The 23,329-nt window shown below is 41.2% G+C and overlaps 1 protein-coding gene across 5 annotated transcripts in view; it reads right to left on the bottom strand.

The window, feature by feature from the left end:
* Positions 1-2,028: 2,028 nt before the first annotated feature.
* HAUS3 (HAUS augmin like complex subunit 3) overlaps positions 2,029-23,329 on the bottom strand; it is a 54,685-nt gene continuing 33,384 nt past the window's right edge. For all 5 annotated transcript variants that reach the window (XM_030192580.1, XM_030192579.1, XM_030192582.1 and 2 more), the window contains 2 exons: positions 3,838-4,066; positions 2,029-2,786 (listed from right to left, as the gene is read on the bottom strand). In XM_030192580.1, coding sequence (XP_030048440.1) covers positions 2,571-2,786; positions 3,838-4,066 — 445 coding nt within the window. In that variant the 3' untranslated portion in view covers positions 2,029-2,570. The remainder of the gene's footprint in view (positions 2,787-3,837; positions 4,067-23,329) is intronic.

Here is a 23,329-nt window from a genome sequence, read left to right on the forward strand (position 1 = left end):
GTGTAAAGCATAAGTTTACCGAGAAAAGGATGAGTCGAGCAAACACTATTTTTTCCAGTACTTTAGACATATAACAAACGTTTGAGATGGGATGATAATGACTAGGAGAGGTAAGGTTTAGGGTGGGTTATTTCAAAATGGGGCAATTATGGCCTGCTTCCAGAGATCAGGCACCTGCTCTAACAAAGGGCTAAGATTAATCAGGGACAGTAAAGTGGGAAGTAGATCTATTTCTGGTGCCTTAAGCCAAGAAGAGGGAAAAAAAAATCACAAGGGCAATAAGTGGTTTTCTTCAAAGAAAAAAAGTGTTTGAACTTCAAAAGAAGATAAGGTAGAGAAGCCTGTGTGTGAATCTGTCAAAGGGGAATAAGGAAGAGGAGTCGGGGAGAGAAGTGTTGGTTAGAGAAAATGCATGTCCTCCCATCCCTGTGGAATTCATAGTAGAGTTAGAAGCCATACCCCTGAAGAATTTTTTCTGTTTTGATAGTACATTTTACCAGCATGTAAAAGGAACCACTATGGCACCCTCTGCTGCAAATCTATATGGAGCAGCAAACACACATATATATATATCTACACACATACACACACACACACACATATATATATATAGTCAGCAGGTCACCCTTCAACTCTTTGGCCACGGTCGACCCTGCTTAGCAGACATGCTTCACTGCTGATCTTTCTCCCTTGCAGCACCAGTTGGTTTCAATTCCTTGCCCTTCTGCCACCGCTTCCTCACAGGACTGCTTCTTTTAGTTTGCCATTTAATAATGAGCACCCAACAAACAGACAGAAACTCCAGCAGTCTTAGAATAAAGGGATTCATTTTTATTCACAGCCGTTCAATTGTAGTGAAGTCAGCAACACAGTACAATGATCTCATTTTGCAGTCTTTCATAAGTTCATGTTCACAATACCAGACAGACATTTCCTGTTAATTCGCTGAGTATAGTTCAATGACCTTTACCCCTCTCTCTTTTACTCTGTTAGTTGCTAGGTATCAAGTTAAACCACAGCTCCTTGCAACACACAATATTTAACTTCTCATACCCTTAGCCTTCTTAAGCATTTGCCACCATAGGTTTCTTCCCAGCTGTATCAATCCTGTCTTCCCCTTTCTAGACAGTTGAGGTCATACCTTAGCCAGGAAGCTCTTCACCTTAGCACTAGCAGTCTGTGCACATGCCACCACCTCCATTCTCTCCTCTTCATTCTCCTCCTTTTTATCCCATTCCATCTCCTCTAATTCCTCCCAGGGCTCCCTCAGCTGCTCTTTATCACCCTGATCAGAGACCATCTCCCAATCCTGCTCCTCTCCCTCTTGTGTTGGGTCACATACATTGTGGGAATAATGGTTCCTAGGCTCATCCCTTATTTAATTGGTCTCTTGACCACCAGAGGGTGCATTCCAAGTCTAGAAGGGATCTGCACGTCTTATACTCCCTCCCCGGGGCTCCTCTCGCTTTCCCTGAGACCGTCTTCTCAGTAACCCCTTACAATATATATATATATACACACACACATTAATTATATTAAATGGTAAATAAACTTAGTTTAAAAATACATTAAAGCTAGTTAAAAATACTACTGTATTTAAAATCTGCTTCTTGAGGGACAAGCATGGTACTCACATTCAAATGTTCACAATCAGGCTTATTTTTGAAAGAGAAGGGCGCCCATCTTTCGACACAAATCGGGAGATAGGCGTCTTTCTCTCAGGGTCGCCCAAATCAGCATAATGGAAAGCCAATTTTGGGCGTCCCCATCTGCTTTCCGTCGCGGGGACGACCAAAGTTCCTGGGGGCATGTCGGAGGTATAGCGAAGGCGGGACTGGGGCGTGCCTAACAGATGGGCGTCCTCAAGCGATAATGGAAAAAAGAAGGGCGTCCCTGATGAGCACTTGGCCGACTTTACTTGGTCCATTTTTGCTTACAAGCCTCAAAAACGTGTCCGAACTGACCAGATGACCACCGGAGGGAATCGAAGATGACCTCCCCTGACTCCCACAGTGGTGACTAACCCCCTCCCACCCTGAAAAAAAACAACTTTAAAAACTTTTTTTGCCAGTCTCATTTTAGTAATTCAAAGAATCTCAAGCAAGTCTAAAAAGCTTTGCTGTATACCTTTAAAAGTGATTAAAAAAACAAAAAGAATGAAGGCATCTATACGTTACATTCCCATTTTTTAAAGATTCCTATAAAATGATCAAACCTAACATACTACAAAATGATTACAGTTTTACATAGAACTACATTAATGCAGGATAAGAAATTAAAATGGTCTCTAAGACTTTACCCATGTTAAAGCTTAATCATTATGCAAAAATTTTATATTGGGTCCTATCATACTTCCCACATACAGAATTTTACTCTCTAGAAAAGCCTTTGTTGTACTAACTAGATCAATACAGTATTTTCTGCTACAAAAATTACTTTTATGAGCAATATGGACACGAAAAAAGTTTTGAACTCATGCAATTAAATAGCTCATTTATAAAATCTGTTATTGCAATCTAATATCAAACAACTTAATCAAAAAAGTTATTTCAAAATTTATTTCAAGATGTTTAGAACAAGTTTGCTTCAGACTCCAGTTTTTCTATAATATCCTTCAGACCATCATCATCTTTGAAGAAATACACATACAGCTGTTTTTCCATCTGATGCAATTTATCTGTTTCTAGGATCTTTCTCTTCGCTTTTGTATCAGTAACAATTCCCAAAACAAGCTGATTTAATTTATTCAGCTGAGCTTCTAGTTGTTGAATGTGTTCTGTTATTTCCTTAACAACAACAACAAAAAAAAGGTTAATTATGTTCATATTCTAATTTTTATTTCCAAACTATACCATGTCACTTTTCTGCCATAACTAGTGAAACACGAGATGGTCTCTTAATTGACATTTCCCTTGGAGTCTAAACTACATGTCTTTGTAGGTCAGAAGAATATCTTGATATAATTTTCAGTCTTTCCCAGCTATTAATGATGATCACTCAGGTAAATTTTAGCAATTTTAATTTTTAGTGAAGTAGGGAAAGGGAAAATGGGACTTCACATACTGCCTTTCTGTGGTTTTTAAACTATATTCAAAGCGATTTACATAATATATACAAGTACTTATTTGTACCTGGGGCAATGGAGGGTTAAGTGACTTGCCCAGAGTCGCAAGGAGCTGCAGTGGGAATTGGGCCCAGTTCCCCAGGATCAAAGTCTGCTGCATTAACCACTAGGCTACTCTTCCACTCAAAGTTTTGGTTCAGCAAAATATATATATATATATATATAAAGGTAAATGCCTAAAAGAAACCTGTCTCTAATTTAAAGATTAAAATATTTTTGAAATATCTATATACATTTTAGTAATCCCATTCCAAAAGAAAGCACCCTTATCTGACACTTATTCAATAACTACCTTGGCTTAGTCACATTTGCTTTAGGCTCAATACATCAAATTTTAGCACATGCAATTATCTGTTGCCAGGCTCACTGATATGGTTTTGTATTGTTTTTCTTTTAAATATCAGCACAACGTGATTATACTATATTAAGACACTTTAAAGGTGGATTTAAAATGTCATAGATGTTTCATTATCTTGATAATTACATGTTTCCCCCTCCAAATCCCACCTTATTCTGGGTAATTCATTACCAAAACCACAGACTGATAGCAGCTCAGAATAAGGTTCATCCAGCCTGTTAATGTTATTTCCTGGTAAAATGCTACAAATATCATTTGACTTCCGTTTTTCCCTTCACATTAACTCAACAAGGATATTTTTGCTTTCTTGTATTCTATTACCATATTTTCCCCACCACTTAATGAAAACACTTACCTGAGCACTAAGCAAGGGATCCTGAACCCCACAATATAATGAATCATATAGAGACTCCAAATCAGCATCCAATTTAGACAGAGAGAGAGACTGTTCTTTATCAGATATGGCTAATTGATCTTGCAATGAAATAATGTCTTGCATTAATTTCTGAGCCACTTGTTCTAGGCCATTATACGTAGTGAACAACTGTTGCTTTTTGTTCTCTCCATCTATAAGCTGGTATAGTCTGCAGTTAATAAAGATACAAAATTTTAATAGAGCTGATCAAAACCCCACACAATTTCATTGACAATTTAGTATCTCGATCATAATTATTTCATAAAACATAGAAACTGTGTGGATTAAATACCTGCAAATGTGGTGCTTGTCAGAGTGCAAGACTGCAAATAAATGCAATGCAAAAGTGTGTAAAATGCTAATCTGTTTTTATGTCCTAAATGCAACTTGATAGGAAGGAAAGAATTGTCAACTACCAATATAAGGAACAATGTACATAAGTAATGCCATACTGGGAAAAGACCAAGGGTCCATCGAGCCCAGCATCTTGTCCAAGTATGATAGGAATAATGCAAAGTTCTGGAGCACCTGGGAAGCCAGGGTTTGAATCCTACTGACACTCCAGTTGTGATCTTGACCAAGCAACTTAATTTGGATAGGGATACACTTAATGTACCTGAATGTAACTTGCCTTAAACCCACTACTGAAAGAACTACTACAACCCAAATTCCTTTCTGTAAGAACATCGAGGATGGACAAAGATTAGTCTAAAGCTACCAAGATAGTACAGTGTCTTCAACAGAAACCAAAGAGAGATTTAATGAATGTGAAATGAACTTCCTAGTAAAACGTGGACAGAAACACTTGGTTTTACCTGCTAATTTTTTCCCAAGTCCTATCAGACCAGTCCAAAATGAATGAGTTATACCCCTCTTCCAGCAGATGGAGATAGAAAACAAGCATTGAGTCTTGCCTTATATAGGACACCATGCAGTCACCTATTGCTCAGTATATTTTTTTAAAACAAACATATGTAGTACATCCCTCAAGCTCAATCATTAACTTAGGAAGGGAGGGAGTGAGGGTAGTAGAGCTTCAACCTGTCCAGACATTTTTAGCCAGAGTTGTTGGTGAGTTTTGGATCCTAATACTGGCCTATTAGAAATGACAGACAATTATGAATGAAACCAAACCCAAGTAAACAAATCAGGGTGGAACTCTGGACTGGTCTGGTAGGACTCAGAAGAAGGAAGGAACATTTTGATCATACTTGCTAAATGTCCTCCAGACCAGTCCAGAATGAACAGGATGTAATAGAGCAATCCTTCACACTGAGCGGGACTTGTCAACCTCAGTTCTGCGTAATTCTGTTCTAAAGGCCATGATCCCTCTCGCAAGCACATCTTAAGAATAGTATTCTGAAGATAACTGCAACAGCCACCATGTCACAGCCTTACAAATTTTTTCTATAGAGTATAAACAAATGTCTCCTGAAAAGGACACCAACTCACTAGTCCAGTGAGCTTGCCATCTCTCAGAATCCACACAACTTTGTGAATATCAATCGAGGAGGAGGACTACACCATACTACACTCCCCTGTGGAATCTCTAAATCTATCTCCCACCGTGATCCAGTCCAAGTTTGCAAACCACAGGCATCTAGACCAATCCTGTGCCTTGAGCACCATGAAACTAGAATGCGCAGTAATCCACTGCAAGACTTATTCTAGAAATGGACAGAGGAAAAATACAGTGCCTCCAACAATGGTTGGGCAACCATTCCATATGAATCACACTCTTTCAGCACAGAAGAATCATGCATGTAAACCCCTTTGTAGCAACATGCTGTAGCCGCACATATCTGCTCTCTTACAGAATAGCGCTTTGTGCACTTTTTTTTTTGTTACATTTGTACTTCGCGCTTTCCCACTCATGGCAAGCTCAATGCGGCTTACATGGGGCAATGAAGGGTTAAGTGACTTGCCTAGAGTCACAAGGAGCTGCCTGTGCCTGAAGTGGGAATCAAACTCAGTTCCTCAGTTCCCCAGGACCAAAGTCCACCACCCTAACCACTAGGCCACTCCTCCACTCCACTTATGCATGCAAGTGCCAATTAAGGGGCCACTAAGGGCCCAGTTATAGGAATTGCCCTTATTGTAAATTGTTGTAATTGTCTTTTGCCTATGTTTAACTTAATTCTTGCTGTACATCACCTTGCATGAATTTCTTCCAAGGCTCTAAAATAAACCTTAGCAAAAAAAAAAAAAAAAAAAAATTTTTATAGAATTTCACATTCTGTCTTGATACCCTCTGCACCCTGACTGGGTTGTCCCCCAACAGGCTTTGATAAGAGAGGTGGCCTCCTTGGACAATTCCCAGTTTTCTGACTCCAGGGAGTGCCTGCTCAGGACATCTATCTGGGAAGTCTGAGTTTCTGAATCTCTTGTACTATTAACTGTATGGTCTGGCTTCCTGCAGTGTTGACACACCAAGGATTCCTGGTTTGTCAGTGAAGCTTCCTTCCCCAATGCACTGAAAATGGACACCGGTGCAACCAACCTTGATTCTGGCAGGACATGGATCTCTAGAGTCAGCTGCATTGCCCCTGCTCTCAACACTGACGATGTCAAAGCTGCAGTACTGCATCGAGTGAAGAAGCACTCCTTCTGCTCCTCAAAGCTTCCATCGACAAAGACATGGACATCACAGAAGGAGTATCCACATCCTTCTGAGTTCCCTGACGTGTATCAGAAGCAGGGTCTCGGGGCCATAGAAGCTGTTTTACTCTCTCCAATGGCAAGTGATTCTCACGTTTATAGCACTTCGAGAACAATGGCAACCTCGGTAACTTGGTGCCATGCTTTGATGAGGAGCAATACCTAAACATCACACTCCCACGGCATCATTCTTCAGAAAGGAATCAGATGATGACTGCTTCCAGAGAGCTCTTCTGTTGCCTGATGTCAAAAGCAACTGAGAATCTCTCGATGTCGAAGCATCCCCAGCATCCAATGTAGCATCTGATTCCACGGAGGCTGGTGTTTCCAATTCTGAAGTCAATGGACTGGTCTTCTCTTTGAAAAGCTTTTCTCTAGCATGAATCAGTGAATCTCTGACATCTGTAACAGATAAGAGGAATAGGTCAGGTCTCTGCAGGCACTCTGAGTGAATATCTGTAATAGATGTGGTCCTGTTGCACCTGGAACACATCTTGATGCTGCTTGGCATCTTCTTTTGGGACATTTTGTTCAGAAAACTAGCCACAGAAAAATCATGCGGCAAGATAATGACAAAAATATTCTGACAAGGAGCTCAAAGCCTAAAAATGGCCCACACTGAGGTATCATGAAAGAAGAATTAAAACATACTTTGCCAATCTGACTAAGGAACTACTAGGTAGATGTGATAAATGGCAGGACTTACATATTTTCAAAAATTAGATATTAGTAGTACAGCAAAGAGAGGGAGCAAAGTACAAACAAAAGTCCAAAACGCAAAGAAAAAAGTACCAGTAGTCTTCAAAATAGGGACACAGACCCATTAATCATACGCTTTTGTAAAACAATCTCTCCGAGGATTGTTTTACAAAAGTGTATGATTAAAGGATCTATGTCCCTATTTTGAAGGCTACTGGTACTATTTTCTTTACGTTGCAAAAATTAGATATTGACACGTTTGAGGTGCTGAGGCGACTGCAAAAAACACCCAAACCAGGTCTGATCGGCTCCTCGATATAGACTAGACTGAGGAGGTCCTGTGAAACAGCAACAGGCGAGACTAGGCTTGTACGTTTCATAAGAATAGCAAATGTTTCTGGAAAAGATTACTGGGATACTATTTTCCATGCTGGGCTCTGTTCTGCTTGTCCTCCAATAAGAAACATTTTCCTATACATCACTTTGAGCATATTTTCAATAGGCAATTTATAAATGTGCATAATCGGATCACCCCCTCAATGCGCTTATTGGAATTACAATATAAATTTCTTTTGAGGCTTTATATCTCACCTGCCCAAGCGTTCAGGGCCACTTTCCCTGCATATGAATCAGCGACCCACAGCCATATGTTTTGGCACTGCCCGCAGATACAGCGGTTCTGGACTCATTTATTGTCGGCAAATTCTTTGCAGTGGGTGCTACAAATAGCACCAGTGCCTCTGCTTCTTTTTAACCAGTTTACCTACTCATTACCTGCACCACTGGGCATCCAATCATTTCTTCATAGAGCATCCTTAATTGGTTAAAAAAAAAAATCTATCTTGCGGTGTGAGATGGGGAGTGGCCAAGATGGCGCCGACACGCTGCGAGGAGCGAGACTGCCAGGGTTAGGTTGCTGAAGTTTCCTCGGTTTTTCCTACTTTTCCTGCTATGCCTCATACTAAGACAAAGAGGATTTTGTCCTGGCTTTACCACTACCCCGCCCTTACTTCCTCCCCGATACAGCAAACCCTAGCCAGCTTTGCACTCCAGCGCCCACAGATTAATACCGGAGGGGGTTCTGTTTTAAGCGCTGAGGGAGGAACCTTGTCGCTTCAGGAACATGAGACAACGCTCTCACCTCCGGAAGCTGAAACACCACCATGCCCCGCCGTGACGTAGGAGGAGAAGACGGGCCACAACCTTGCAGAAGTCGCTCAGATTGGGGCCAGTGGTAATGGCTTTTCCTCGGATCATTCAGCAGCAGTACTCACGACTCTGGATAGGAAGGGATTGTTGAACCCTCCCGTGGAGGTTACGCTAGACACCCTCTGGCAGGCAATTGAGAGATTGAATTCCTCGGTAACAAAGTCAATTCAGGAAACTGCGAATCTTGTTTCTACAGTGGAGCAACTTTCTAAGTTGATGGACAAATTAATGTTTCCAATGTTAAGGATAATATGGCAGCAGTTATGAAGGACAAATTGATTATGCATCAGAAAACTGAACAAATTGAAAATTATAATAGACATTTGAATTTGAGGATACTAAATTTTCCAAGGCCTGTTGGAGTCCTTCCATTAGAATTGTTCAAGAAATACCTCATTGAAAATTTAAAGATTTCCTCTCAAAATATTCCTCCCATAAACAAGATATATTTTCTCCCCATGAAGAAGAAGCTAAGGGGGGGGGGGGGGTCTCCTGAAGTTTTGGAACAGGCCCAGGAAGAGGAGAAAATTAATGATCTAAGAGATATTTCCCTGATCTTAGAAGATTCGTTATCAGAAGTTACCAATAGGGCTAACACTATTGATTTCATTGGTATTTGAGCAAGATTTCAACATGATTTTGAAGTTGTACTTTAAGAATGCCCATCAAAAGTTCTGTGGGCAAAAGGTATGGATATTTCCTGATGTTACCAGATCCACTCAAGACAGACAAAAGTTTTTTTGGACATGAGAGAAGAAGTAAAGGCTATGGGGGTTACTTTTTTTTCAAGCTTATCCCTGCAAATGTATAGTCACTAAACACTTCTCTTTCTTGATTTCACTCTGATTACACTTATATATAATTACTATCTCACTGTAATCACTGTACATTTTTATATCAAACTTTTATTCATGTATTTATTTATAACACTATAGTTTCTTAAAACTATTACATCAACCTACACCTTTTAAAAGATATCCTTATCCTTACTTTCATGCATACACGTAGTCCTGGCATGAACATGGCATCAAATCCAATGCCCAAACAAAAAAAACACAGCACCACGGGCCTTTAAAAATGGAACACAGTTCTTTAATGAATGAGCCTTGACAAAAAGACTTTTGTCAAGGCTCATTCATTAAAGAACTGTGTTCCATTTTTAAAGGCCCGTGGTGCTGTGTTTTTTTTTGTTTGGACTTTAGTTTGTACTTTGTTCCCTCTCTTTTGTTACATCAAATCCAATGCATCACCTTCTCAGTGCTGCATGGGTGCACTCAACATTACGCCTGATGAAGGTTCTACATCTTTTACCAAATCTCCTGCCATGCTTGATGCTAATGCTGAAGTTGATGCAGAAACAAAAAGTATTGACACTGGATTCTGCGGACTTTAATGCACCTCTTCTGCACACGCTGACAGAGGTTACAGAGAATATCTCGGTGGCCCAGATCTAGGCACTGAACACACCAGTTATGGAGGTCTTTTCCTGAAATAATACGATTACACCGAGCACACTTTTTAAAGCCACTCAGCACCCTCAATCTGACTTCTGTGGTAAGTAAATCAATGGAAATGCTTTAAAATAGAGAATGGTAAAGTTTTTGGAATACAATGGATTACAGAACCCGAGGCAACATGGTTTCACTAGAGGAAGGTCTTGTCAGACAAATACGATTAATTTCTTTGACTGTGACCAAAGAATAGGACTGAGGGAGTGCACTACATGTGGTATATTTACATTTTGCAAAGTCTTTGACACGGTTTCACATAGATGACTAATAAACTAAATGCCCTTGGCATGGGCCCTAAATTGACTGACTGGGTTAGCAACTGGTTGAGTAGAAAGTGATAGAAGGTAGTGATAAATTGAGCTCATTCTGAGGAAAAGGATGTTAAAAGTGGTGTTCCACAAGGTTTGGCTCTTTTTAACAGTTTTTTGTAGCGATATTACTGAAGGGCTGTCTGGTAAAGTTTGCCTCTTTGTGGATGATACCAAAATCTGCAATAGGGAAGTCACCCCTGATGGTGTGGATTACATGAGGAAGGATTTGGTGAAGCTAGAGGAATGTTCTCAAATTTGACAGCTTAGATTTAATGCTGAAAAATGCAGAGTCATGCATTTGGGCGGCAAAAACCAGAGGGCAGGGTACAGTTTAGGGGGCGAAAAACTTTTGTGCAGGAAAGAGGAGAAGGACTTGAGTGTGATCATATGTGATGATATTAAGGTGGCCAAAAAGGTAGAAAGGGCAATGGCAAAAGCTAGAAGAACACTTGGGTGCATAAGGAGAGGAATGGCCAGTAGGGAAAAAGGAGGGAATGATGCCTCTGTATAAGACTATGGGGAGACCTCATTTAGAATATTGTGTACAGTTCTGAAGACCACACCTCAAAATGATATAAACAGGATAGAGTCATTCCAAAGAGTGGCTACTAAAATGGTCAATGGTCTTAGTCATAAACTGATGGGGACAAAGATGTCAATATGCATACTTTGAAAGAAAAGTGGGAGATGGGAGATATGATAGAGAAATTTAAATACCTATGTGGCATAAATGCACAGGATGCGAGTCTCTTTCAATTGAAAGGAAGCTCTGGAACAAGGGGGCATAGGATGAAGATGAAAGGGGACAGACTCAGAAATAACCTGAAGAATGACTTCTTCACGGAAAGGGTGGTGAACTTGTGGAACGGCCTCCCGGTGGAGCTAGTGGAGACAAAAACAGTATCTGAATTCAAGAGAACTTGAGGCAAGTACATATCTCTAAGGGAGTGAAAGGGAGAGTAGATGGCATGGACAGGCAGACTGGATAAGCCATATGGTCTTTATCTGCCTACATTTTTCTATGTTTCTATGATTGCATGGAGGCAAAAATGGGTGACGCAAGGTCAAAAGGCTCAATGGCCTGGGGAGCTCGAGTAATCGCATACCCGAGAAAGTCAATGGTTCCTGGGTAGAAGGAAGATCTTGGAAGCTCCTTGGGCAGAAAATGAAATGAATTCAATAAAAAATGTTAATCTATGACAAAAACAAATAGTTATGAAGAAAATTTGACCTGAAAAGGTAAAGAACCAAAAGGTAAAGAACCAAAAGGCAAAAGGTTTTTTGTGTGCTGAGGAGAGATCATGAATGCGACCTCTCTGCTCCACGAAATATTGTGCCTGCTTGCCCTCGAAGAAGCTACAGACATTTAAATACCTACATAAGAACATAATTGCCATACTGGGTCAGACCAATGGTCCATCTAGATCAGTATCCTGCTTCCAACAGTGGCCAATCCAGGAGACAAGTACCTGGCAGAAACCCAATTAGTAGCAACACTCCATGCTACCAATCCTGGGGCAAGCAGTGGCTTCTCCCATGTCTACCTGAAAAACAAAGGACTTTTCCTCCAGGAACTTGTTCAAACCTTTTTTTTTAAATCCAGATATGCTAACCGCCGTTACCACATTCTTCAGCAATGAGTTTCAGAGCTTAACTATTCTTTGAGTGAAAAAATATTTCCTCCTATTTGTTTTAAAAGTATTTCTATGTAATTTCATTAAGTATTTCTATGTAATTTCATTGAGTGTCCACTGGTCTCTGAAAGAGTGAAAAATCGATTCACTTTTACCCGTTCTACACCACTCAGGATTTTATAGACCTCAATCATATCTCCCCTCATCTGTCTCATTTCCAAGCTGAAGAGCCCTAACCTCTTTAGCCTTTCCTCATATGGGAAGAATTCCATCCCTTTTATCATTTTGGTTGCTCTTCTTTGAACACTTTTCTAATTCTGCTGTATCTTTTTTTAGATAGTGACCAGAATTAAACGCAATACTCAAATTGAGGTTGCACCATAGCGCAATACAGAGGCTGGGACACTGGCTATTACCCTTAGAATCAGTAAAAAACTAACCTTTATTTTGACTAAGCAGTGATAAGGGATTTCAATTTCTTAATCTCACTGGTGAGGTCTTGTGGACAAAAGGGTCCTTGGTAATGTCATCTAAGGAAAAGACTAGCTCTTCAAGAAACCACTCCCTCCCACCCCAGGCCAGATCTCTAATTTATAAGCCAAAACAACAAGTTAAAAGCAGCCGATCTCTTGGACCAGATGGGTACTGAAGGTGCTCAAAAATGAAACTGCAGGTCTACTATTGGTGATCTGTAACCTGTCATTAAAAATCTTCCATGGTACCTGAAAGATTGGAAGGTGGCCAATGTTAATGCCAATTTTTAAAAAGGGTTCCAGGGGTGATTTGGGAAATACAGACTGGTAAGTTTAATATCGGTGCCAAGCAAAATGATAGAAACTACTATAAAAAACAAAATTACCGAACACATAGACAAACAGTTTAATGGGACAGAGTCAACATGGATTCAGTCAAGCGAAGTCTTGCCTCAGCAATTTGCTAAATTTGTTTCAAAGATGTGAACAAAAATGTTGATAAAGAGGGGCATTTTTGATATGTCTAAATCCAATTTTGGCCATTTTGCAGAAAGCGTCCAAAAATCGTCGTTGATAATACACTGAAACCTTCTGCTCAGTGTGCTGCTGCGGCTAAGAAAGCGAATAGAATGTTGGGTATTATTAGGAAAGGTATGGAAAACAGGTGTGAGGATGTTATAATGCCGTTGTATCGCTCCATGGTGCGACCGCACCTTGAGTATTGTGTTCAATTCTGGTCGCCACATCTCAAGAAAGATATAGTAGAATTGGAAAAGGTGCAGCGAAGGGCGACTAAAATGATAGCGGGGATGGGATGACTTCCCTATGAAGAAAGACTAAGGAGGCTAGGGCTTTTCAGCTTGGAGAAGAGTGGAACAGGTAGATGTGAAGTGTCTGTTCACACTTTCCAAAAATACTAGGACTAGGGGGCATGCGATGAAACTACAGTGTAGTAAACGTTTCTTCACCCAACGCATAATTAAACTCTGGAATTTGTTACTGGAGAACGTGGTGAAGGCGGTTAGCTTAGCAGAGTTTAGGGTTAGACGGTTTCCTAAAGGCCAAGTCCATAAACCACTACTAAATGGACTTGGAAAAATCCACAATTCCAGGAATTTATTTATTTATTGTGAACATTTATATCCCACATAATCCCACCAAGGCAAGCTCTATGTGGCTTACAACGTTGAAGGAAGCGTACAATACAATAAGTCATATGCAAGATGGAGTAAAGAGTAGAGGAGGGGAAGAGAGGGGGTCAACAGGGGAGAGGAATAAGGGAATGCAGGGGATCAAGCAGGAGTGGAGTAAGAACGATTACACAGGTAAGTCTTTAGAGATGTCTTGAATAGGCTGTGTTCGGCTGTCTCCTTTAACGGTGATGGTAGAGCGTTCCAGAAACGGGGGCATGTGTAGCTGAACGACGAGGCAAAGAGCAGCTTATATCTGCATAAGTTCCTGCAGTTAGGAAAGTGGAGAGTCAAATAGGTGCGGGAGGACGTCACGGAATTCCTGGGCGGGAAGTCGATAAGGCTAAACATATAGGTTGGTGCCTCCTCATAGACAATTTTGTGAACGAGAACACAGACTTTGAATTCTATTCTTTCCTTGATCGGGAGCCAGTGGAGCTTTTCATGGAGGGGCTTCGCTACCTCAAACCGCGATTTGCCAAATAGCAGTCGCGCCGCTGTGTTCTGTGCAGTCTGAAGTTTTTTAAGGACGTGCTCCTTGCAACCAGTATAAATTCCATTGCAATAGTCAAAGTGGCTTAAGACGAGTGAGTGGATTAGCGTCCTGAACAGGTCAAAGGGAAGGTACTGCTTAATACGCTTAAGGGACCTCATGGAAAGGAACATGCGCTTCGTGACGGACAAGACTTGGAGCTCAAGGGTCAGGTGAGGGTCCAGAATGACCCCAAGGAGTCTCATACTGGCAGCGACAGGAATGGAGATGTTCTGTGCAGTAACCGAGGCCGGTACAGACTTGTTAAACTGGGAGGAGAGGATGAGGCACTGCGTTTTTTCCTGGTTGAGTTTAAACTTAAATGTGCAAGCCAGTTGGTCATGATGGCGAGGCTGGTCTGAATCTTAGCTGTGATTTCGGCTATGGAAGAGCGAAAGGGGATGTATATGGTCACATCGTCAGCGTAGATATTTTTATTATTATTATTTATTTATTGCATTTGTATCCCACCTTATCCCACCTATTTGCAGGCTCAAAGTGGCTTACATAGTGTTGTTAACATAGTTATTCCAGTATGTCAAGCTTAATCATGGGAAGAAAGAAGAAGGGAGGGAGTTATCAGGGTATTTATAGAAGGTGGGCTTTATAACTGAATGGGTTGGTGAAGTGGATTAGTGGGGCTGTAGGTTTTCACTGTAGACCTTGTTGAAGAAATATGTCTTCAGAGATTTGCGAAAGGTAGTTGTTTCATCGATTGTTTTCAGGTTTATGGGTAATGCGTTCCATAACTGCATGCTCATGTAAGAGAAGGTAGTGGCGTGCATCAGCTTGTATTTTAGTCCTTTACAGCTGGGGAAGTGTAGGTTGAGAAATTTGTGAAATGATCTTGTGGCATTTCTGGAAGGTAGGTCCACGAGGTTTAGCATGTAGGTTGGGGCGTCTGCGTGAATGATTTTGTGTACAATCTTGCAGATCTTGAATGCAATGCGTTCCTTAAGAGGTAGCCAGTGAAGTTTCTCTCTTAAGGGTTTTGCACTTTCATATTTAGTTTTTCCATATAGGAGTCTGGCGGCCGTATTCTGGGCAGTTTGGAGTTTTTTAATAGTCTGTTCTTTGCAGCCAGCGTACAGTGCGTTGCAGTAGTCCAGATGACTTATTACCACTGACTGTACCAAGGTACGGAAGACTTATCTCGGGAAGAAAGGTTTTACTCTTGAGTTTCCACATGGAGTAGAACATCTTTTTCGTAGTGTTTTTCACATGGTCATCAAGAGTGAGGTTTTGATCAATGATGACTCCAAGAATTTTCAAGTTTTGTGAGACAGGAAGAGAACAGTATGGTGTGGTTATGGTGGAGAAGTTTTTTGTGTTAAATTGTGAAGTAAGTACCAGACATTGTGTTTTTTCTGCATTACGTTTTAGTTGGAATGCATCTGCCCAGGTGTGCATTATTTGGAGGCTTTGGTTGATCTCTATTACTCTGTAGTGGGGCTACACTGAGTACTGTGTGCAATTCTGGTCGCCTTATCTAAAAAAAAACATAGTGGAACTGGAAAAGGTACAAACAAGATCAACCAAAATGATTAACGGCGTGTAAGGACTCTCATATGAGGAAAGGTTAAAGAAATTAGGGCTCTTCAGCTTGTTGAGACAGCTGAGGGGAGATATGGTTCAGGTCTATAAAATTGTACATGGAGTGGAATACGTAAACATGGATTGTTCACTCTTTCAAAAAATACAAAGACTAGGGGACACTCCATTAAGTTACATACTGGCATATTTAAAACAGATAGAAGAAAATATTTTTTTCACTCAGTATATAGTTAAGTAGTAAAATCAGTTAATGTAGCTAAGTTTAAAAAAAGGTTTGGACAAATTCCTGGAGCAAAAGTCCATAAACCATTATTAAGGTAGACCTGGGGAAGCCACTGCTTATGGTTTATGTTTATCCTTGGGGTGAGGTAGCATGCAATCTTGCCACTTTTTAGGACTTTGCCAGATACTTATAACTTGAACTGGCCACTGGTAAAAACAGGTTGCTGGACTAGATGGACCCTTGGTCTGAGCCTGTAAGACAATTCTTATGACCTAATGAGAAGACTTCAAAGGGATATCAGTAGAATAGTTCTCTTTGAGCTACCACTGACAGAGAAATACTTGGGGCACCACAATGCAGATTCTTAATCTACTATATTAGGGATTTTCAACCTAGTCCTCAGGGCACACCCAGCCAGTCGGGGTTTTCAGGCTATCCCGACTGGCTGCTAAACCCCTGCTCTGTATACTGAGCAGCTCTGTAGCATTAATTTGACACAGACCTAGACTCCAGTAAGCCTAATCTCAAACTGATCTAAGCTGATTCTCAACTTAAGGCCAAGAAAGGAGAAATCAACTTGGCTTCTAGTCCTGCTTCACCGACTCAAAACTCAAAAAGTGGTCTGCTTAGACAAACATTAAGGGAGCAGTTAACGTTGGTGCAGGAACACTCAATACCAATCGAGGCCCATCAGCATACGAGTTGACACTTGATTCAACATTTTAACCTAGGCAACAGCTGTGTTAAATCTTCCTTTCCTAGTCCATGCTGAGTAGCAGAAACGAGCTAAACGGTAAATCCTTGTTGAACACTTTCAGGCTTATTTTCGAAAGAGAAGGGTGCCCATCTTTCGACACAAATCGGGAGATGGGCGTTCTTCTCTCAGGTTCGCCCAAATCGGCATAATCAAAAGCTGATTTTGGGCATCCTCAACTGCTTCCCATCGCGGGGGCAACCAAAGTTCATGGGGGTGTGTCGGCACCATAGCGAAGGCAAGACTGGGGCGTGATTAAGAGATGGGCGTCCTCGGCAGATAAAGGAAAAAAGAAGGCGTCCCTGACGAGCACTTGGCCGACTTTACTTGGTCCATTTTTTTCTTGCGACCAAGCCATGAAAAGTTGCCTGAACTGACCAGATGACCACCGGATGGTATCGGGGATGACCTCCCCTTACTCCCCCAGTGGTCACCAACCCCCCCATCCTAAAAAAAAAACTAACAATTTTTTTTCCCAGCCTCAATCATACCCAGCTCCATGACAGCAGTCATATCAAGAGACATCTATAAGATATTAGGATAGCTCCAGAAGACCAGGATAAAGCAATTTCAACAGAGAAAACCAAACTAACCTCCAGGTGCACCCATTTTAGATTATGAGCCATTTCAAACATGTCTGGACTCTGGAGAGTCATATAACCTCTTGTTAAAGGCTTGATATGAATCTTTAGATTCTTTGCCAAGTATCTGGAAGAAAAATGGAGCATTGGCTCAACTGTCAATAGGGCAGAGGTTTTCTTTAGGAAGACCTGGCCAGCAGCATGACTATGGTCAATTTCCCAGATCATCTGTTGAATCCTTGAGACTAGCTTCTTGGAGCTGGGCTTAAATTCATTACCAAGGATGGTGCACAGTGTATTCATTTAGGATTTAACTGCTGACAGTGACATTTTGGAGCAGATTTCTCAGTCAGCAGCCCTTTACAAGAAATGCAGTCACTCTGTGATGGCCAGCTATGATCACTTCTATGGATATAGGCAGAATTTAAAGTAGTTCTCATGCTCATCTGGCATGGTGCAAAAAGCCAAGAATGTGAAATCCATAGCAAACATTTCTTGAGAGGTTATCTGTGAAAGATTAAAAAAAAAAAAAATCAGGGGCCTGCCATAGTAGTTCAGACCAATGGTCCATCTAGCCCAGTATCCTATTTTCCAAACAGTGGCCAAGCCAGGTCACAAGTACCTGGCAGAAACCCAAATAGAAGTAACATTCCATGCTACCAATCCTGGGGCAAGCAGTTGCTTCCCCATGTCTGTCTCAATAGCAGACTATGGACTTTCCCTCCAGGAATTTGTCCAAACCTTTTTTAAACCCAGCTACACTAATCTCTGTTACTACATCCTCCAGCAAAGAGTTCCAGAGCTTAACTATTTTTTGAGTGAAAAAATATTTCCTCCTATTTGTTTTAAAAGTATTTCCATGTAGCTTCCTCGAGTGTCCCCTAGTCTTTGTACTTTTGGAACGAGTAAAAAATCAATTTACTTCTACTCGTTCTACAGCACTCAGGATTTTATAGACCTCAATCATATCTCCCCTCATCTTCTCTTTTCCAAGCTGAAGAGCCCTAACCTCTTATCATTCTGGCCACTCTTCTATGAACCTTTTCTAATTCCGCTATGTCTTTTTTAAAGATATGGCGACAAGAAATGAACGCAATACTCAAGGTATGCTCACCTCATGGAGTGATACAAAGGCATTATAGTATTTTTGGTCTTATTCACCATTCTTTTCCTAATTAGTCCTAGCATCCTGTTTGCTTTTTTGGCCACTGCCACACACTGAACAGAAGATTTCAGTGCATTATCTATGACACCTACGTCTTTTTCTTTTGCGCTGACCCCCAAGGTGGACCCTAGCATCAGGTAACTATGATTCGGATTATTCTTTCCAATGTGCATCACCTCACATTTGTTCACATTAAATTTCATCTGCCATCTGAATGCCCAATCTTCCAATTTCTTATGGTTTTCCTACAATATTTCATAGTCCGCTCGTGTTTTAACAACCTTGAATAGTTTTGTATCATCTCCAAATTTAATCACCTCACTCGTCGCTCCGATTTCCATATCATTTATAAATATGTTAAATAGCACTGGTCCCAATACAGATCCCTGCAGCACTCCACTGTTCACCTTCCTCCATTGAGAGAAATGACCATTTAACTTTACCCTCTGTTTTCTGTCCAATAACCAATTCCTAATCCACTAGAACCTTGCCTCCTACCCCATGACTCTTTAATTTTCTCAGGAGTCTCTCATGAGGAATTTTTATCAAAAGCTTTCTGAAAATCTAAATACACTACATCAACCGGCTCACCTTTATCCATATTTTATTTATTGCACTTGTATCCCACATTTTCCCAACTACTTGCAGGCTCAATGTGGCTTACAAAGTCCTGTTATGGCATCGCCATTCCAGGGGAAAAGATACAACTGGTGTAACAACAAGATCAAGGATGACAGGAAAGATCTACGCAAACAGTTATAGAAGTATGACTTTCAGAGTAAGGGTGGAGTGGTGAAGTGTTATAATTAAGCTATGGGTTCTCGTGGTAGGCCTTGTTGAAGAGATAGGTTTTCAGAGATTTGCGGAAGTTGATTATTTCTTTGATTGTTTTCACGCTAGTTGGTAATGCATTCCACAGCTGCGTGCTAATGTAGGAAAAGCTGGTCGCATGTGTTAGTTTGTATTTTAGTCCTTTACAGCTGGGGAAGTGTAAATTAAGAAATGTGCGGGCTGATCTTTTAGCATTTCTGGGAGGTAGGTCCACGAGGTTTAGCATGTAGGTCGGGGCATCTCCGTGAATGATTTTATGAACAATCGTGCAGATCTTGAACGTGATGCGTTCTTTAAGTGGGAGCCAGTGAAGTTTCTCTCTTAGGGGTTTTGCACTTTCATATTTTGTTTTTCCAGATATGAGTCTGGCTGCGGTGTTCTGGGCTGTTTGAAGTTTCTTGATAGTCTGTTCTTTGCAGCCAGCGTAGAGTGCATTGCAATAGTCCAAGTGACTTAGCACCATTGACTGTACCAGGTTGCGAAAGATGGATCTCGGGAAGAAGGGTTTTACTCTTTTGAGTTTCCACATGGAGTGGAACATTTTCTTAGTTGTGTTCTTCACGTGCGTTTCGAGTGTGAGATTTCGATCAATGGTAACACCAAGAATTTTCAGACTGTCTGAGACGGGAAGGGAAAAGTTTGGCGTGGTTATGGTGGTGAATTTATTTGTATTATGTTGTGAGGTGAGTATAAGACATTGTGTTTTTTCTGCGTTGAGTTTTAGCTGGAATGCATCTGCCCAGGAATGCATGATTTGGAAGCTTTGGTTTATCTCGTTGGTGATTTCCTTTAGATCGTGTATGAACGGGATATAGATCGTGACATCGTCTGCATATATGTAGGGATTGAGGTTTTGATTGGCTAGTAGCTTGGCTAAGGGTATCATCATTAGGTTGAAGAGTGTTGGTGAGAGGGGGGATCCTTGGGGAACTCCACAGTCAGGTATCCATGGGGTTCATATGTCCGCATTCGTTATTACTTGGTATGATCTTGTGGTCAGGAATCCTTTAAACCAGTTGAGAACATTACCTCCAACTCCAAAGTAATCTAGGATATGCAGTAATATTCCATGGTTGACCATGTCGAAGGCACTAGACATGTCGAATTGCAGGAGAAGTATGTTGTTGCCCGTTGCAATTGTCTGCTTAAATCTATTCATTAAAAAGTTACTAGTACTGTTTCAGTGCTGTGGTTCGATCAAAATCCTGAGACTCGTGAAGAATTAAGTATTTATTTAGGTAATTAGTGAGTTGTTTCGTTACTACGCCTTCCATGAGTTTGGTTATCAGTGGGATAGATGCTACTGGGCGATAGTTGGTTATTAGGCATATTTTCAAAGCACTTAGCCTTCCATAAGTGCTTTGAAAATATGCCTCTATGTTACTTGTACTTTTCTTTGCGTCTTTAGGTAAAGGAGTAAGTAGAATGTTTCCTTTATCCTCTGGGAAGAGACCATTTTGTAACATGTAGTTCAGGTGCTTCGTGAGGTCTGTTTTGAGTTGTTGAGGGGCAGATCTTATAAGGTTAGTCGGGCAGATGTCTAATTTGCATTGTGACTTGGCATATTTTCCAAGCATTTGGGAGATGTTGTCGATCGAGAGTGTGTCAAAGTTGGTCCATGATCGGTCTGTTGGGTGTTCCCCAGGTATTGGATGTAAACACTCAAGGAGGTTTATATAGTCAGTTGTGTTGATAGGTAACATGAGTCGTAGCTTTATGATTTTCTCTTTGAAATAATTCACAAGATTGGTTGCTGATGGGGTGTCTATGTTGTTAGAAGTAACTGTTGTGGTATTTAGTAGTTTGTTTACAAGTTGGAAGAGTGTATGTGTATCCTTGTAGGCTGGTCCGATTTTAGTTTTATAGTATGATCTTTTAGTTTGCCTGATGGTGTATTTGTATTTTCTTTGTAGTTGTTTCCAGTTGTTGAATGTAGAATCGTCTTTTTTCTTACTCCATGCTCGTTCTAGTCTTCTGACTTGTGTTTTTAGTACTTTCAATTCTTCATTGAACCATGGTATTGAGTTTTTTCTGTGTGAGGTTCTGGTTTGGAGTGGTGCTACAGTGGGGGAAATAAGTATTTGATCCCTTGCTGATTTTGTAAGTTTGCCCACTGACAAAGACATGAGCAGCCCATAATTGAAGGGTAGGTTATTGGTAACAGTGAGAGATAGCACATCACAAATTAAATCCGGAAAATCACATTGTGGAAAGTATATGAATTTATTTGCATTCTGCAGAGGGAAATAAGTATTTAATCCCTCTGGCAAACAAGACCTAATACTTGGTGGCAAAACCCTTGTTGGCAAGCACAGCGGTCAGACGTCTTCTGTAGTTGATGATGAGGTTTGCACACATGTCAGGAGGAATTTTGGTCCACTCCTCTTTGCAGATCATCTCTAAATCATTAAGAGTTCTGGGCTGTCGCTTGGCAACTCGCAGCTTCAGCTCCCTCCATAAGTTTTCAATGGGATTAAGGTCTGGTGACTGGCTAGGCCACTCCATGACCCTAATGTGCTTCTTCCTGAGCCACTCCTTTGTTGCCTTGGCTGTATGTTTTGGGTCATTGTCGTGCTGGAAGACCCAGCCACGACCCATTTTTAAGGCCCTGGCGGAGGGAAGGAGGTTGTCACTCAGAATTGTACGGTACATGGCCCCATCCATTCTCCCATTGATGCGGTGAAGTAGTCCTGTGCCCTTAGCAGAGAAACACCCCCAAAACATAACATTTCCACCTCCATGCTTGACAGTGGGGATGGTGTTCTTTGGGTCATAGGCAGCATTTCTCTTCCTCCAAACACGGCGAGTTGAGTTCATGCCAAAGAGCTCAATTTTTGTCTCATCTGACCACAGCACCTTCTCCCAATCACTCTCGGCATCATCCAGGTGTTCACTGGCAAACTTCAGACGGGCCGTCACATGTGCCTTCCGGAGCAGGGGGACCTTGCGGGCACTTCAGGATTGCAATCCGTTATGTCGTAATGTGTTACCAATGGTTTTCGTGGTGACAGTGGTCCCAGCTGCCTTGAGATCATTGACAAGTTCCCCCCTTGTAGTTGTAGGCTGATTTCTAACCTTCCTCATGATCAAGGATACCCCACGAGGTGAGATTTTGCGTGGAGCCCCAGATCTTTGTCGATTGACAGTCATTTTGTACTTCTTCCATTTTCTTACTATGGCACCAACAGTTGTCTCCTTCTCGCCCAGCGTCTTACTGATGGTTTTGTAGCCCATTCCAGCCTTGTGCAGGTGTATGATCTTGTCCCTGACATCCTTAGACAGCTCCTTGCTCTTGGCCATTTTGTAGAGGTTAGAGTCTGACTGATTCACTGAGTCTGTGGACAGGTGTCTTTCATACAGGTGACCATTGCCGACAGCTGTCTGTCATGCAGGTAACGAGTTGATTTGGAGCATCTACCTGGTCTGTAGGGGCCAGATCTCTTACTGGTTGGTGGGGGGTCAAATACTTATTTCCCTCTGCAGAATGCAAATAAATTCATATACTTTCCACAATGTGATTTTCCGGATTTAATTTGTGATGTGCTATCTCTCACTGTTACCAATAACCTACCCTTCAATTATGGGCTGCTCATGTCTTTGTCAGTGGGCAAACTTACAAAATCAGCAAGGGATCAAATACTTATTTCCCCCACTGTATGTTGTCCAATATTATTCTGCATCTGTTGTCCCATTCAAGAAGAAATTGGGGTGAGTCTGTTGGTGTTGTCCATTCGTTGTTGTAGAATTGTTGCCAAAATAATAGCGGGTCTATTTTGCCTCTCGTGGTGTAGGTTTGTTGTTTTTGTTTGTGTTGTGAATCTTTTGTTCGCCATTGAAGAGAAAGGTTTGCCTTGTTGTGGTCAGACCATGGTATAGCTGTCTACTTTGTATCTGTTAGTGCGAGATTTAGTTCTGATGCAAATTTGTGTGTAATGATATCTAGTGTGTGATTATTCATGCCTTCAAAGAAATGAAGCAAACTGGTGAGGCAAAACTTCCCTTGACTGAACCCATGTTGACTCTGTTCCCATTAAACCATGTTTGTCTATGTGTTCTGTAATTTTATTCTTTATATTAGTTTCCACTATTTTGCCCGGCACCAACATC

This window comes from Microcaecilia unicolor, chromosome 2, assembly GCF_901765095.1.
Source record: "Microcaecilia unicolor chromosome 2, aMicUni1.1, whole genome shotgun sequence".
Classification (NCBI taxonomy): Eukaryota; Metazoa; Chordata; class Amphibia; order Gymnophiona; family Siphonopidae; genus Microcaecilia; species Microcaecilia unicolor.